The following is an 18,166-nucleotide window of genomic DNA, read 5'->3' on the forward strand; positions in this document are numbered from 1 at the left end:
ACCTTGTGTAAAGTTAGAAATTGCTTTCCTAGATGTTTGAAGACCTGAAAACATTGATATATTGAGGATCTAAACGAAAATTTGTAAAAATTTGGTTCAAGTTCTTGGGTTTTAAATTAACTAGAAGAAAGGAAGTTTTTGGGGCTGGAGGGAATGGAATGAAGGAGAATGCGTTGGGGAGAAATCAAGTGACTCGTGGGGAAAATATGAGAAAAAAGAAGAGGAGGGAGTGTATCAGGATGAAAAATGCGAAGGCAGAAACTGAAGAACTCCAGGCAGCCCCCTGCAGCAGCACTCTGTGTTTTCTAGAGGTCTCCAAGAAGCTTTTTGGTCACTGTTAAAAGACACTGAGCAAGGTGGACTTTCAGACCTGTTGTGGCTTTGGTAGATCTTTGTTACATAAGTGGCTAGTGTAGTTTTGTAAGTCCTACTGGTTTTAAGTAACTTACAAAATAAAGACAAAAAATAAAAAGACTTTAAGAACAAACAATGAGACTATCAGGGGCTTAGATTTGTTTATGAGGAAGGAACTTTCAAAAAAGATTAGAATTGTGGTCCTATAGATATAGAAAATGCTCTGCAGATATAGATGTATAGAAATTGTGCACTCATAATTACAGTTTTCTGACTAAAGTAAAAGGACGTCAAATAAAAGGAAATTTGAGATAATAAACTCAAACACCTTAGGAATTTATTTGAAAATAAACTGAATCCCTCCCCTCAACTAAATATTACTTTATTTTAGAAAATACTGCTAGCAGTTAGCAATGAGCCCAATGTTTTATCAAGAGCACATGGAGATAAGAGATCTTTCATGTGGTAGCAACACAGACTAATGCTTCTCATCAGGAAGGAACTTCTGAAAAGGTTTTTCTGTGAGTGTCTGTACTTACCAGTTTTGTGTCATGTCTTCAGCTACCTCTTTTTAGTGTATCAGAAGAAGCTTTTAAACTAACTAGACCATATACCGTTTCATATTTTTATAAAATGTATGTAAATTTTAGTATTATTGCAGTTTATGCAGGTGATGCCTTCAGAGGGCAGTGTGCTGTATATTTTTCCAAGTATCTTCCTTGTTAGCTTTTGTTTTTTAAATGTTGCTGATGTTTGGCTATTTGGAAAGTTTTATGTGGCTTACTGAGAGAAAATTGTGTTTTCTTAGTCAGTTTCCATAAAGTCCTTGGATGTTAGGCCTACCAATTTGGTGGTTCTGAGGTCTTCAACCACACCACTCACCCCCACCCCAAAGAATTGCCTTAAGCAGTCATGTATAATAGAATTGAACAACAAAATATACCTGTAAATACAAAGTTTAGGGTGCTTTGCAGAGTCTTGTCTTCCGTATCACGAAGCTGGTAATTCATTTTCATTTCCTTGCTTTACAATGGAAAATAAGTGTGTTTGCAGACACCAGCTAGTGTCTGCTGTGTATGGCTTCCTAACAGCATTTACGTGGGGCATGCTATGCACTGTCTGCATGTGAGTAGCTCGCTTCCTTTGTAAGACCATTCAAATTCTGGTTTACATGGAACAGTTCCCCTTCCAATCTCTACTTCAAGAGAGAAAGTCCACCAGTTCTGTAGGTACAAGAGTAAAAGCTCATAATCTCTGGAGAATCAAAGCTGTGTGAGGTCTTGGCATTTGCAGAAGCAGGTAGGATGGGACTTGCAGCCTTTTCCGTATGCTTATCTTTTTATCCTTATCTTTTGCTCATACCCTCTTATTTCTACTTTTCTCTTTGAAAAGTAGAAAGTTCTTCATCCTTTATTGTATTAGGTCTGTTATTGTGCTCCTTTGTTGTTACCCCACTTCCATATTTTCTAGTTTTGCCTCTCAGGTTTGTAAGAATATGTTACTGTTAGAACCTTACCATGAGGAGTGGGTAGAGTCTAGTGGGAATGCCTTCAAGTTTGACAGTTCAAAAAGGATGATCATGTTTGGGTTTGGTTTTTTTTTCTAAATAAGCTTTGCTACCTCACTGATCAAAGGTGCTTGCTAGAGACAATTCTGTAGAGAAGGATTAACTTGTTTGTATTAGGCTCTGTGCCTTTCTTAACTGGTAACTAAATAATCGATGGGGCACCAGGGCTACGTCTGTACTAATAATTAATAAAAATTAAACAAAGGAGTTTATCTCTGGCTTCGTGGCCAGCTGCTGTGTCATGGGTTATGTTAATAAAATGGAAGTATTTTTAACCTCCTCCCTACCACATTGGCTGTGAATGTACCTCTCTGCTTGTCTTGTGTCCTGTGCCCAGACATTTGTCAAGGAAAGTACTACTTTTCTTAGGCCAAACTGGTAACAGGGATCATGTTGACGGTCTAACTGTATGGAAAGCTGTGGCCTAAAATACAGGCCCATTGCCAGACTCTGTTTTACAAAGTAGAGAGGCAGCCAGACTCTTAGGTGCTTAAGGCTCCAGTGTATGGGGAAACAGCCCAAGCACTGTTTCTCTATTGTGATCTTACATTTGTGAACCAGACCTTGATGTTGCGTGCAGCATCTTCAGAGAGAACTGGCTCAATTATTTGTCTCTGGGTTGCAGTTCTTTGGAATGCAGTTTTCCCTGGAATAACACTGAAGGTGAGAGTTTGCACATTTGCCATTAAGAAGAAGCTCATGGCGAGAACAAGCAAGTAAACATCTAAACATGCAGAGTTGCTGAATAAATGCTTCTTTCACTTAATTATACATTTTTTCACCAGGGAAGAATATTGAACATGCTCCTGCTGTACTGGCTCACCTTCTTTTTTGGAAGCCCTCATAGTTTCTGTATAAGCAAGGAAGCAGTATTCCTTATAGGTGCTACTATAATCTCCTTTAAATGAGAATGATAGAGGTGATTCAGTTGCGAAGTTTTTTTCCTCTGTAAATCATTAGAGCCTCTGTCAGTTGATTTCTTGATGAGTCCTTTATCAGATGATCAGATTTCTGCCAATTGAGTTTGTTTCCAAGGCAACCACTCTCTTGACAAGCCAGTTCCCTTCAGTAGTAGGTAACTTATTTTTTTAGAGTAGGTTGATTACACTTTAACTGCATAGTTCTTAACAAGATACTGCTGCTTAAGTTTCAGCCCTACATGGAAAAGATAACACAGAAGCAAAAGTCTTTAGCTAAAATGGAGTTGGCAGCATGGTAAAGATACATAAAGGGATTTTAAAGTCTCTCACAAAATTCATAATTGTACATATTCCATAAAGATAAGCCTGTCCACCAGTCATTCTCATTTATGTATGTATTCAGTGTATTCTTTTTCTGAAAATAGTGAGAGTTCCAGTTAAGCTGTTTAACTTACGAGAATGTTTTCTTAAAGCACAGATAGTTCTGTGAATACCAGGAGTACAACAATCTGCTCTCCTCCTCACATAGGTCTCTAAACTGGTTGATACTGGTGCTTAAGAAGTCATAGGTTCCAGCCAAGCTTTTTTTCAGTTCAAACTTTGACATGGTCTTACCCTTTGTCTTGCAGATGTGCTGTTTCTTTCTGATAAGCGTTCAGGTTACCACATCCTTTGCTTCAGCGTCTTTTCTGTTCAACTGCTTTTGTTTTCTGCAAAACTTGTAGAATTGTCTTTGTTGAGGTTTCTTGGATTCGTCCTGTGGATTTATATTTTAGAAAAGAGACACATACAGGTTATAGTTACAAAACTCTGAAAAAGGCAAACTCAACCATCTGGATTCATATAGGCAAATGGTATCATCATGCCTACATGTAATTCTGAAGATACTGATTTCTGAGTATAGCTGGGTTAGTGTTAGGTGACTGAATTTGTTATTCTCTTGCTTATTCAGTGTCCTTTCAGGCTGCAGTCTTGATTTCAGGGATGGCTGGACCTCATAGAGCAATTTGTAATCTTTTGAAGTTTGTAGGACAAAATGTTTGTATAAATGGAACCGAATTTTTATATCTGTTAATACACTGGACTATATTTAATCTGTGCTGTAGAAACCTCCTTTCTTACAGATGTCCATCTATTTTAGAGATGCAAGCACTTGTCTGTTATGGTTTTTTTTTAAGGCATGGCTTGCCCAAAGAATGGGAATTGCTGTACGTAAGCTGAAGTAATTTCTAGATAGTATTTGTAAGCATTTGGATTTGGGAGTACTTAAGTCTTCATGCTGTAAAAAGAAAGCAGTATTCACTGTCAGCCATAATGAAGCAAGTGTTCCTCTATAATGTGATTGCTTGGGAAAGTTTTGACTGATCGCAGTGAGCTATCGAGTCCATTTTATAGGGTAGTGATCTTAGAAGAGCTTTGTCTTTTATTCTGTCTCCATCTGTTGATAGGATGACTTACATCTTCTGTCTGGACTGGCAGACAGGATTGAGGTGCCAATCCAGCAAACTACTTAAACAACAGTTTAGCTTTAAGCCTTATAGAAACTAAATTAACAGGTTGCAAAATATTGAAATTACATTGCTAACACACTACTGTTATCTTTAGAAGGGCATGTAGGATATTAGGTTGTATTGGTACGTGAACTATGTATGGATAAGAAGTGTTAAATTAAACATGCTGAGAATAGAAAACATAGATTAGGACCTTTGTCTTTAGCACAGGATTCAAAGGAGGAACAATTCCTGTATAATAGTAAAGAGGGTCTCTGTCTTGTCTGTTTCTGTTAGATCGGTGCTGCTTGAGTGTGCAGCTGGATAAACAGAATAGATTTATCATAGATATTTGTAGTAGTTTCCTGTGGCCAAAGATCAGCCTAATTATACAATCAGCAGGAGCTATGGCATTACCCACTGTTGCTTAACAAAGAAATGACAGCATATGTGGTTTTTTGTATTAACAGAACTAATGACCACTGTGCAGTTAGTGATAGTTCACAGGCAGACCTGGACATTGCAATGTTTACATTAAAAGCTACTGAAGTGTTTGTTTTCTTTGAAAATTCTAGCCATTAAATATTTAATAAGTGTTAATTCTATCAGAAGAAATCACTGTCCTTGTGAATGGATGAACTTACAGGTTTTATCTAGTTGAGCTTGTATTCACTTAATGAAACTGATGATAAAATGAAGATTGGATCTTTCTGCTTTTACTTTGGTCAGCTTTCAGTTTTATTGTACAAGTGGAAATGCTTTAGGTTTTGTGTTCCATAATGGTGACCTCTTGTGGTGCAAGTATGTCATTATTTCAGCAGGAGCTTTCTGGAGGAAGCTGTACATACATGAAATTTTTAATGAGCTGGTAATCTACTAATTTAGCAAAATAACTTATAATATTTTCCAATTAGTTATTAGTATGCAGATCGCATACTGAGCACATGTGAAGAAAGAACCATTTTGAGCATTATGTTCTGATATTCTTTGTGTGTATCTTCTAGTGGCCAGATGAAAAAGCCTGGCACAAGTTCATCAAGGCCAACAAGTACAGGCTGGAAGAGAAGAGTGGCAGGTACTTTGTAAAGCACTTCAGTCTTCATTAAAAACAAAAAAAAAGAAATACAGTTAAATAGAAATAATCTACTTTTTGTGATTTGAAGATCTTTTCTTCTTTATTTACTGAACAATATTTTTTATTTTCGGGATATATTGTTTTTTTTTACTGTTGTTGGTAAAAGGAAACAATATTCAAGAGATATTTAGTCTAAAAAATCTGTTGATATTTTTTTTCTTGCTTTTCCCATATGTATGCTTAAGAATTTGCCAGTCCATTAACACCGTGTTTGCACATCACTTTTTGTAAACTGGCATAGTTGAACAGAAACTAATAAAGTTATGACGAGCTGTATTAGCTGAAGATACTGATTCTGGATTGCCCTGTAGGGATGCATTTTGCTATTTTTACATAACAGATTTTAATTAATATTACACTAGCTGGCATGTTTCATACATGGCAAGTGCATATTTGAGAGTCTGGTATGGAAACCTGAAGTTTCTGCTCTATTATGCCTTATTACTGTTTTTCTAGAGCTGAGAAGTTGCATTATTCTGGATCATTCTGCTGAAGGCTGTAATGTGTTCTGCTTTCATGTCCTTCAGAAGAGTTGAGAGTATTTACAATGTCATGGGAGTTAGTATTCTGTGGGGCTGTATTTTCTCTGATTATAAGCCTTTTAATTTATTTGTGCTGTATTATTGGTGCTAATGAAAAAGATCATGTGTTTCAGTAGGATTATTTCTTTATATATATATATATGTATTTTAAATTATGTAGCTTTCTTAGCTTGAGCACACTTCATCTTTAATTCCAGAATAGAGAGTGGGACAGCAGCAGGAATTCTCAACCGCTTCTCTATAGCAGGGTCCTGGGGAGTGTGTGTTCATTTACGGATTATTTCTATTTTTCTAATATGGTTTATGTTTATACATTCACATTTTAGAGAGGAGGTAGGCGGTTCAAATATTGATATATTCACAGCCACTCAGTATTCTGTGAAAAGGCTAAACACGATAAGTCAGGCAGTACGCAGCTTGGGAAAGCGCAGTGTTGCTAAGGCTCTTGTATTTACATGCTAAAAACAGCAACCAATAAATATAGACTTATTAGTGATTTTTTTTTTTTGACCAGAATGCAAAGCTGTGGTTAAGACCTATGAAAAACAGACAATGAACTTCAGCTTGCTGAATTTACCTGAGTAATTTTGCTGTAGAATTGTTCATTTGCTTAATTAGAGAACTCAGGACAGCTTCTGGAATATTTTAAATACAACTGGTGCTGTAACTTTTTATCAGCACCTGAAAAAAACTCCCAGGATGAGACACATGGAAGTTCAGAGTTTATTAATGTTGCTTTTCTTTATAATCATGTGTTTCCTGTTAATTTTTATTGCTGGGATTAATATTGTTTAGTAAAAGCTGATTATCCCTTTTTTTTCCTAGTTGCAAGAGATATTTGTTTAAAAAAATTATGCCATTATGCCTTTTAGGTTGCTGTAGTTTTCTGATGAATGCGTGACAGCTGAAGCAGAGTGGCACAAAAAAAAATCAATTCTTTTTGTTCTGAATTAAAAATTGAGTGCCTTTGTTAATTTTTTTTCTAGTGAGAAGTTTAGTCATAACTGCAAATGTGTACATGTCTAGCTTAGTAAAGTTAAGCATGTGCATAGTTAGAAAGTCAGTCCCATCTTTCAGCTTAAGAGAGGTAGATACAAATGGGAAAGAAGAGAGAGAATTGAGTCAATATGTGGGTTTTGTGGCAGGAAGGGACAGTGCAAACTCTTCCAGTGTTCTCATTTCAACTGTGCTCTTATATTAACCAGAGCAGAATTTACACTTCATTGCAAATGCTGCATAGTGTTTTATTAATTAAGCTACTCATCGATCTAAAGACTATTAACTCATTTGATCTAGAAAATAAAAAAGGTCTGCAAGATAAGTAATAATGATATTAACATAAGCTAGTATATATAGGTGCACCCACAAAAAATACATACTTGTAATAACATGCTTACCAGTGTATTACATATGAAGCAGGAGAATTTTTGTATAATCTGTTGAAATAGATATAATTGATAGGTTCATTCTGTGTAAAATATAGGTAGACAGTTAATACAGGTACACAAAAAAAGCCTGGATTTTTTTTTTCAATAGAGCAAGATTTTAAATAGTCAGAAAATTTTCAGTGTTTCACTGTTCCAAGTAATGCTCAGTACATAGTCAGTTTTTTAAGGTCTAAGATACTGTCACATGGACATGGAGCTGAAAAATAATAGGACATGTTGGTGTAAAAGTAGTCATTACCTTCCAATTCAGCGATTAAATTAATATTATTGTAAGCAAACAAAACCAAATCTGGCTTTACAGCCCAGCTAGACACATCAAAACACCTAGTTTTGTCTGAAACGTTAGGTTTTGAGAAAATGTAAGTGAAAATAAAAGCTTGAATAGGTAGTCACGTTTTGCTATATGCTGGATATTTTAAGATTTTTTTTTCTGAATGATGAATGAAGTATGTGTAGCTATTTATTTGTGTAAAACCAGAAGGCTTCACTGAATAAGTGCTTTTGTTTGAATACATTTTGAAGGCTTAGAGGATGAAACAAGATTAAATGAATCAGAAGAGGAAGAAAACTTTTGGCGTATAAAGATTCTACCAATTCTGCGTGAACTGGAAAAAGGTGGGTAACGCTGTTCTTGAAAGGGTGTATTTTCTGTACTACGGAAGAGTAACAGTAGTTGTTCTACGTAGCCTTTATGCTTTCCTATGTTGATTGACTTTGCAATGTAAAACTGGCCTGGGCAACCTGAGGTTGCACCAGGTGACCTCCAGAGGTCTCTTCCAACCTCAACTATTCTGTGATTCTGTAAAAAAAATACTCGTTTAGAGAAGATTTTATCTGATTAAGTGACCTTATTTTAGACAACATAGCTCTGCCAGCTTAGCAGTCAGTGATAAGGTAATAATTTTAAGAATGAAGTACTGCACAGATTTGCTGTTCTGAACATAGACTGCATTGAAAGTCTCAATAATTGTAGAAAACTAAGGAAATATTTGTGAAAATTTCTGCTTATGCCTAAAGTGTTAGATGTCTCAGAAAAGTACATAATGACTCAGAATATTGAAGCAAAATTGAGTAAATTAAGTATGTCTTGAAAGATTGAACTCTGAAATCCATTTTAATGTTTCACCTAAAAGGTTGTTTAGGTAGCTTATATATAGATATTATATTTATTTGAATGGCAGGAATATAGAAAGTAGGTGTGGTGTTACAAGTGGTAAAAAATGAGTGTGAATTTAGGGGACTGATTCTGTTTTATGTGATGTTTTGCAGTGTTTGTTATAGCGTGGTACAGATTAGAAAGTTTTTTTTGATAATTTTGAAGATGTTGATGAGTATGAAACACCTGTACAGTACTGAGTGATTCCCAACATATATAATTATTTTTAAAAGTCAGGATTCTCATTCCCACATCTATCACTGATGTGTAGAAAACCAGTGATCAGGAAATTTGTAACAGCTAGGCAACTTCACACTTTCCTTCCTTGATGCTGAGGTTGTCAAATATGAGCCACAGAGTTAGTTTTGCATAGTGAGATGTTCTTTATAGGTAAGCAAAATATTATTTGGAGGTAAAATCTAATCATGTCTTTCTCTTGTCGTGAGTGTAGCTAAGGAAAATCAATGTTCATGCCCCTTTTCCTCAGTTTTTACTTGATTTAGTTAGCGTGCTAGAGTTTCATTTGCTTTTTTGAAAAACTTGGTTTTGTCTTAGTTTTGGTAATAATAGGTGAAGTTATCTAATGACACTTTCTTACCAGCTGATTGAATGTAGTACTGCAAAAACCTTGATTTTAAGGGGTTCGCTGCTACTTGAGTATTCACGCAGATTATAACTGAATTGCATCATCACCTTCTGCAGATACATGTTATATTGCTTTATTTTGACTGCTTACTGCACAACTGCAGTTTCAAAAGTAATATTAGAATTCCAAAATTTTAATGTTTTGGGCGAGTCTGGTAATTCAGTATTTTTTAATTTTATGTGCAGTTCACCTGCTTTGTACCTTTCAACTCATTCCCCGAAAATGCATTTAGGTCACTTTTAGTTTTTCATATATTAATAGAACAGATTTTTTCTTCCTTTCTTCTTCAAAAATATTTGCAGAAAACTTCCCATTCAAAATGAGATCTGAGGTTTAACCTTGATCTTCATTGTTGTCCAAAATCTTATGAATAGCATGCACTTGAGGTGATTGTTATATGACAAAACCAAATAGAACATCTAAGTCTCTTTGTCTGTCCTCAAGGGAGGATGAGTTTCATAAATGCCCCATGGAATGAATGGTGAATAATTTTTTGTTGCTAGTTTTGGTGAAATGGAGACCTTTCAATTTTTGTGCCTTGCCATCCCTGTTTCACTGCTTTGTGGAATAGAGAGTTTAGAATTAGGCTAAATTTGGTTACATTTTCTGTCATTCTGGGAGTCAAAATGGAATAGTCATTGCTGTTCCTCGAGTGTAATGGTTGCAAATTGAGAGGTTCCAGGCACTGCTCAGCCTGAGAGGTGAATCCTTGGATCTGTCTACAGGCTTGGGTTGTTAGATATAATGTTTGTTGTCTTAATTTCATGTTATCGTGTATTTCATCACAAGTGCTTTGCCTCCCTGAATATGACTCTATTTCAGCTGTGAAGTACATCCTGAGTACATGCAGTAAATACAGGCAGTTCAAGTGGGTTTATACGGTGCTTTGTTGCTGCCACCTTATAAACAAAACCAAATGTAAGAAAGGAAAAAAAAACCCTCAGTCTTGAATTTTAAAGATAGACAAGACTTCTTTTCCATCTAAAGTAAACGTACTTTTTTCCATTGTGTTGAGATGCAGATACTACAACAGTTTACTACAGGGGTTTTGTATTTTTTAAGTAGTGTCTGAGGGACTTGGGTTAATAGGACTGTTGACTGTTGTCAATGGGCCAACAGTCCACTCAAATATATCTTGCACCTCTACTATGCATTGGAGAGTTCTAATGAGTTTTTACATTCACTTGTTCTTAATCCCAGCAAGGTTTGTTATATTTGGTTATGTGTGTGGGCAGGAAAATATTCCTTAGCTGTCTTTTTATTCAAATGTACTGTTTGATGGAGCTCTTTAAAGAATATCTTTAGATCGACAGTTTCCTAGTAGACATTTGGTAAGTCTAATTATTAAGCTTTAAAGGTGAGTTTCATATTAGCTTTAGGCACTATTTTAGCTCTATGATTTTTTACTTGAGTCTCTTCTTTTTGAAAGAGCAGAATAAAACTGTTTCTGAGGATTGTCTTATCATTTTAAGAGATTTATTGGGCACCTTATTCCTGTTGTTGTGCAACCCATGCTTTATTTTGTTCTCTGGTGTCTTTGTCTGCTGAGACGCTCTGGAAGAGGTGGCACTGACTTTTTTTTTTATTTTTCTCTCCCTTCCCGCCTTGTTCAAGTAGAAGACAATATAGAAAATCTTTTTCTGTCTTGCACCAAGCTCTATCAAGCCTTGAGGGAAGAGGAGTCTGAGGGGAGACCTTACTGCTCTCTACAACTACCTGAGAGGAGGGAGCTGGCCTCTTCTCCCAAGTGACAGGGGACAGGACAAGGGGGAATGGCCTCAAGCTGCACCAGGGGAGGTTCAGACTGGGTATCAGGAAAAAATTTTTCACAGAAAGGGTCATTGGGCACTGGAACAGGCTGCCCAGGGAGGTGGTTGAGTCACCTTCCCTGGAGGGGTTTAAGGGATGGGTGGATGAGGTGCTGAGGGGCATGATTTAGTGTTTGATAGGGATGGTTGGACTCGATGATCCTGGGGGTCTTTTCCAACCTGGTGATACTATGATTCTATGAAATATGCTTGGAAAAAGATTTAAAAGTGTGCTTTTGAAGACATTATATAAACATTTATTTAGATCCACTTTACCTAAAGCTGGCAAAGATTATTCTGTGTTTTAAAATGCTGTTTGGTACAATGTGAAGCTCAAAATTGTGAATTACAATGTATATTTGTTTTTTCATTTCATACTTTTAAACTGTGTCTAAACTAACCCTTTCCTAAGCACAAGTTTTTGCCGTACAGATACTAGTTTCCCACCCATTCAGATCAGCACTTGTTGGAGCCTGTTTTTCACAGAGAGATTATGTCTGGGAAGGAAGGGGGGACACAGAATAGGATAACTGGTGTATGGTGGCAGGCATATTGCTTAGTCATGGAAAAGAGACAGCGTCCTAAGCTGTGATATTCATTCTAACAGAAAAATAATCTGATAAGTTAAAAAATTACACATGGAAATGAAGCTTAGTTTTTAAATAATATCTTGACCTTCTTAAACATCTTAATATCTTACCTTAAGTATCTTAAAACACCAAAACAGGGGTTTTTTTGGAAAATGAGTAAGTGTAATTATCTCTTTCTCCGGTATTTCCTATTAAAACACAATTGAATTGGTGCTTTTGAACTTATTGGTTCAGCTTGTACTAAGGAGGTATGGACAGTCACAGGTGAAAGAATACCAGCTAACATTGTGTTGTAAACATTTTAGTAATTTGTGTGTGTGTGTTGGAGGCATTGTTCTCCTTTAAGGTAGCATAGGTTATTTTAATCAGAAGATGTAATTATCTGTTCAGATGCTATGTAGATGTTAAGTACTGCTTATAAAAAAAAAATAGTTCCATTACATACATTTTTTTTCTATGAAATCTTTTAAAAATCATAAACAAGAGAAGAAATTGCCCTTGAAATGTGTTTTTACACTTTCACTTCCCTTTCATGATCTCTCCAATATCCTTTAGTACATCATAAGATCTTGTTTTCTGCTATTTGTGAATAATTTTCATTATGACCTGTACTGTTGGACTGTGGAGTTCTTTGTGGTGTGGCCATAGATGCCAGACAGTGAATCCTATGCAGAATTTCTTTGTAAGACTGAATTAGAGAAACAAACATGCAAGTTATTGATATACTACCTGCAGAAAATACATTAAAGGCTTATATATCATCTGTTATTTTTAAACTCTTCAGCACAGTTTGCTAAATAGAGCTTAAATGAGCTAGGTTTAATTAGGCCAACTTATCAGCTTGGCTCAGTGTACTGTCAGGGTTTGAGATGAAATTAAATAGTTCCATAAGAATACAAGTTTGCTGTGGTGACTGAATTGTAAAATGTTATGGTGCTTTTGTGTATGTAGATTTTAGTTGTGATATTTATGTCTTATTTCTTTGCAGACGAAAGTGGATGGAAAAAATCTCAGTGTTTGCAAGCTTGCATTTGCAGGACTGAAAAAAGTGGTTACATCATTAAAAATGATAGATTATTGGGTATGTATTCTGATTTTGTGTATAACTTAGATGTTGAATTCAATAGTTAGATTGATCATCTTTCAAGAAACAGTCTCAGAATTAACTTCATCGCACACTAAAAATTTCCTACTGGGTCAAACTAACAGCCCATCTAGTCCGGTATTCTAACAGTGGCAACAGGGATACTGTTTAGGGAAAGTATGGAAGCCTGTGTGTTTTCTGTCATCCATTTCTCCTGCACTACCTCAGCATCCAGACTTGTTACGTTCTATTAGGGACTTTAGATGCTGCATCCCTGCCTAATCCTTTTTAGTCTGTGTTTATAGATCTTTTGTTCGTTAATTTGTTTGATTCCTTTTTGAAGTTTCTCATTCTGTCTGCCTCTGCAGTCTCACAGTGCGACAAGTTCTAGAAATTCTCTGTGGTTTTAAAGCTGTCTACTTTTTGCAGTCAGCTTACCTTTCACTTTCATGATCTTTTTAAACTGCAGTCCTAACATGTATCTCTGCCTTCTCTTCAGACTGAGGCATCTTTCTTTGAGAAGATCTTGTGTCATTCTCTCAGGTTTTTTTTTAGCCCTTTTCTTTATCATCTCCAACTCCGGTAGATCCTTCTTGAGATATATAGAACAAAACTGTCTATTGAAGTCAACATGTATCTGCACCAAATTTTATAGAAGCAAAATAATGCCGTCTGTGGTGTTGGCCGTAATCAGGAAGGATATTGAGAACAACCTTCGGGGTTTTTTTGTGGCTGCTGCACATTGAGCCAATGGTTTTGGAGAATTGTCAGCAATGGCTCCAAGACCTCTTTGTGACTGTATCTGTATTTCTGTCATCCCCACGCTCCTTGCAAACATAAGAAACATGAAGAAAATGACTGTATGAATGATACTCAATATCAATTGATAGTCATTCTTTTCATTAAAACTTCATTTCATTTTATTAATGTGAGCCTTGACCTTGCAAGCATTTCTTGCATGTGCATTAGTTAAAGCATATATGTATGTCTGCTTAAATAGGTGAGAATGTTTATGGTCTTAAAGTTTAGTATGTGAGTGTTGTCAGAAATAAAAGCCAGATAAGCCTTTCCAATAGTAAGATCAACAGAAAAGGGCTCAGAGACAAGAGAACAGCTCAGACTGCTCGACTGACTTTGGATAATGAAAACTACAGTTTTTGTAGAGATCAGCATTATACAAAAATCTGGATGAGTTGAGTAATTATACCTGTGTAAACACTGTGTTTTTTTTTTTCACCTCTCATTTCCGTCTTCACTCACTTCTCTTTGACTTGCTCATCTTTCCGTGTATTTTAAAAACGAGTGAAGGAAGGGAGGTTTTTGGTAGGGTTTTGTTTGTTTGTTTATTCACTCGTTATGTTTTGTACCCACCTTATTCAGGCTGAAAACATGAACCTGGGTTATCATCATAATCGCCCTGATTCCTGTTGCAGTCACTGGGTTATAGATTCAATTTCTAGTTCTTTCTCTGGCCCTGTGAACTATTTATGTGCAATAGAACAGCTCCAGGAGGAGAAATAAATTAACCATTCATCCCAAAATAAACAACTATTGTTCAAGACCCTGTGTTATACTGAACAGAGTAGGGACCTGAAACTGGTTTCTCATGTTGCCACAACACAAGGGTTTTAGTTGACTGCTGGGCAGTTGGTGAGGGCATGTAAGCCTGGGGTGTGTGTACTTCATCCGTATATGCCCATATACTTTGAGAGTTTTTCATATTTGGAGTGAGATGGAAGAAACTTTAGAAGTCTCTTAATTTTAATGAGATGGTAAAGTGTTTTTATTTGTCTGAATGAAAACAGGAAGCAGAAGTAAATATTAGTTTCAATTGAATACTAGAAATCCAAAAGTATAAAATTGGTTAGGATTGCTTAGTTATTTAAGATACACCCATCATATTCAGAATGTGTCAGTTTGACTGTGGAAGATATATTGGGCTTGTGCTAACAACTCTTAACATTTAGGTATCTGACAGTGGTAGCATAAAGCAAAACTTTTACAGTAACTTTACCAATATAAAAATTAAATTTAAAAAGGCTACGAACAGACTTCAAATGTGAGATTTGAATTAGGCATCTGTGCTTTTTAGTGCTCCATTCTAGATGCTTTAAGACATTTGACTTTTTTGAGGAAGCAGTAGGAATAAACCTCTTTAGAATGTCTCGAGTTTAGTCACAAAATTCCAGGCACACGCAATCACTTTTGCAAATGTTGACTGAAGGTTTCAGTGATTACTGGTATTCATTTCCAGTACATACCAGTACTGTATGCTGGTATACTGTAAATACCAGTAAGTGATGCTTGTTCTTAACGCTGGTTCTTGAAGCCTGGGAGAAGAAAAGTCAGGCCCATTCTTATTCATCAATGATTGTTTCTTGATTTCAATCTAGTTACCCCATTTTTCTAGCCTGCTAATTAGAAATGTATTTAGAAAAAATTCAATTGCTTTTTTGGCATTTGTTAATCTCTGCAGCAACTGGACTATATAAATGTTAATATTAGCCTTTCTGAATAATGACTTTCCTTTTAGAGTGTTTGTTGGAGGTCCTGAGAACTGAAGATCTGCACAAAAACAATGAAGCTCTCCTGTATTGCATGGGAGCTATAAAATTCCTGTCTGGAAATGCAGTACTCCTTAATGAAATGGTCAGCAAAGGAGGTATTGAAAAATTGCTGCAATTAATGAAGCAGATTAATAGCATAAAAGAAAATGACACGTATTTCTCCAACTCAGGCTGCCTATTAGTTCAGGTTAGTGTTTACTTTATTTCTAAAAGTACACACTTCAAGGGCAGATAAAAATTAATTAGAGGAGATAAGCTAACCCTGTGTGCCACTGACAGAATTGTACCTATATTTGAATAGACTTCTTTTTAAGGAGTTTACATGATAGGACCTAGATTGAGTTATGATAGATATTTCTGTGTAGTCAATTTTAAAGGTTTTAGAAATTCTGAAGTTAATAGAAATATTTTTTGGTGCCTAATAAAAACAGTTTCTTATTAATACTTTGTGGTGCTGAATGTTCTGGATATTACAGTAAACAAATAAAAGTATGTTCCTTAGCTAAATGCTTTAAACTGAAATAATAAATACAAACCTGTTCTGTTATGCTCTAGGAGATTACAAAATGCTTTTTAATTACAAGAATAATGCATTTTTAAAAATCATAGAATCATAGAATAGTTAGGATTGGCATTGACCATAAAGATCATATAGTTCCAACACACCCTGCCATGGGCAGGGACACCTCCCACTAGACCAGGCTGCCCAAGGCCCCATCCAACCTGGCCTTGAACACCTCCAGGGATGGGGCAGCCACAGCTTCCCTGGGCAACCTGTGCCAGTGCCTCACCACTCTCACGGTGAATAAATTCTTCCTTATATCTAGTCTAAATCTGCTCTTCTCCAGTTTATACCCATTCCCACTCATCCTATCACCACAAGCCTTTGTGAACAGTCCCTCTCCAGCTTTCTTGTAGGCTCCTTTCAGGTACTGGAAGGTCGCTATAAGATCTCCTTGGAGCCTTCTCTTCTCCAGGCTGAACAAGCCAAGCTTTCTCAGCCTGTCCTCATATGGAAGATGCTCCAGCCCTTGGATCATCTTTGTAGCCCTCCTCTGAACCCCTTCCAACAGCTCCATATCCTTCTTATGCTGAGGATTGCAGAACTGGACACAGTTCTACAGATGAGGTCTCACAAGGGAGGAACAGAGGGGCAGAATCACTTCTCTCAACCTGCTGGCCACGCTTCTTTTGATGCAGCCCAGGATATGGTTGGCCTTCTGGGCTGCAAGCGCACATGGCTGGCTCATGTGGAGCTTCTCATCGACCAGCACCCCAAGTCCTTCTCTGCAGAGCAGCTCTCAATCACATCATCCCCCATCGTGTACTGAAATCAGGGCTTGCCCTGACCCAGGTATAGGACCTTGCACTTGGCCCTGTTGAACCGAGGTTCTCAGAGTCCCACTTCTCCAGCCTGTCCAGGTACCCCCTGGATGACATCCCATCCTTCCCATATTTAACCATCAGGTTTCAACTCAGCCACACCGGTTTCTTCCCTTCGCTGCCTGATTTCTACGTACAGGGACTGAGTGCTCTTGAGCTTTATGGAAAGCATCCTTGAATGTTTTCTAGCTCTGTTCTGCTCCCTTGTCCCCGAGGACCATGTCCCAGGGGGTCCTACTGAGTAATTCCTTGAAGAACTGGAAGTCTGCTTTCCTGAAATATAGTGTTCTGACTATACTCCTCGCCTGTCCCATATCCCTCTAGACCTTGAACTCCACCAGTGCATGATCACTGCAGCCCAGGCTGCCTCCAATCCTAATGTTACTGATGAGTTTTCTTGTATTGATGACCATAAGGTCCAGTATTGCTTCTCCTCAGGTGTGGGTCTCTATCAGCTGGACTAAGAAGTTATCCTCAATGCACTCCAGAAGTCTCCTGTACTGCCTACACCTTGCTGTGCTAGTTTTCCAGCATATGTTGGAGTGGTTGAAGTCCCTGAGTAGGATGAGAGCTTGCAAGCGTGAAGCTTCCTGTAGCTGGAGGAAGAAGACTTCATCAGTTGGTTCTCCTTGATCAGGTGGCCTGTAGTATTCACCAACCACAAGGTTCCTGTTCATTCTTCTGTCCTTAATTTTTGACCCACAAGCTCTCAACCTGTTTGTGGCTACTCTTCAACGACAGCTCTTCACATTCCATCCCTTTCCTGAGATAGAGGGCAATGCCTCCACCCCTCCTTCCTGGTCTGTCCCTTCTGAACAGGCTGTGGCCATTGATAGCCATACTCCAGTCATGGGATTTGTCATCCCACCATGTTTCCGTGATGGCAACTAGATCATAGCTTTCTAAAAATGCATAGGGAAATATAGCTATGTTTCTTAGACAAAGTGTTTTTGAATAACTATAATTTAAGAAAAATATAGTTGTAAAAGCCGTAACTTTCAGAAGCTTTTTGAAGGCAGCAGGCTCAAAAATATCTTTTGACATCTGAGGTACCTTGATGAGTGTTGGCTATGAAAACTAACCCTTTGCCCTATAACCTTAGTATTTTAGGAAAAAAATGGTTATGGAGCTAAATTTTAAGTTATGCATAGGTTGTGGGGTTTTTATATTTGTCAAGGATTTGTCGGGTAGATTTCTGACATTTGTCTTGGAAATCATGGATGTAAAGATCCGTGAATAGTATCATTGTAAGCTTTTGGGACTTAACAGGAAAATTAGGTGGACACTTTTCCCTACTAATTATGACAGATTTCTTTAATTCTCTACTGATTTACAAACTAGGGATTCTATACTACCTGAAATTTTGTGAGAAAACTGATAGCTTACATCATCACTGTACTATTACTGATTTTTATCTGTTTATTTTAGTGGAGCTATGCGATATGTCTCTCCAGAGACGTGTACACTCTTGATACA

General features: G+C 37.0%; 1 protein-coding gene across 6 annotated transcripts in view; it reads left to right on the top strand.

Moving 5' to 3' along the window:
* ARMC2 (armadillo repeat containing 2) overlaps positions 1–18,166 on the top strand; it is a 61,741-nt gene that overhangs the window by 14,820 nt on the left and 28,755 nt on the right. For all 6 annotated transcript variants that reach the window (XM_069851684.1, XM_069851683.1, XM_069851688.1 and 3 more), the window contains 4 exons: positions 5,336–5,406; positions 7,979–8,071; positions 12,645–12,737; positions 15,274–15,494. In XM_069851684.1, coding sequence (XP_069707785.1) covers positions 5,336–5,406; positions 7,979–8,071; positions 12,645–12,737; positions 15,274–15,494 — 478 coding nt within the window. The remainder of the gene's footprint in view (positions 1–5,335; positions 5,407–7,978; positions 8,072–12,644; positions 12,738–15,273; positions 15,495–18,166) is intronic.

The sequence above is a fragment of the Phaenicophaeus curvirostris genome, chromosome 2 (genome assembly GCF_032191515.1).
Source record: "Phaenicophaeus curvirostris isolate KB17595 chromosome 2, BPBGC_Pcur_1.0, whole genome shotgun sequence".
Taxonomy (NCBI): domain Eukaryota; kingdom Metazoa; phylum Chordata; class Aves; order Cuculiformes; family Cuculidae; genus Phaenicophaeus; species Phaenicophaeus curvirostris.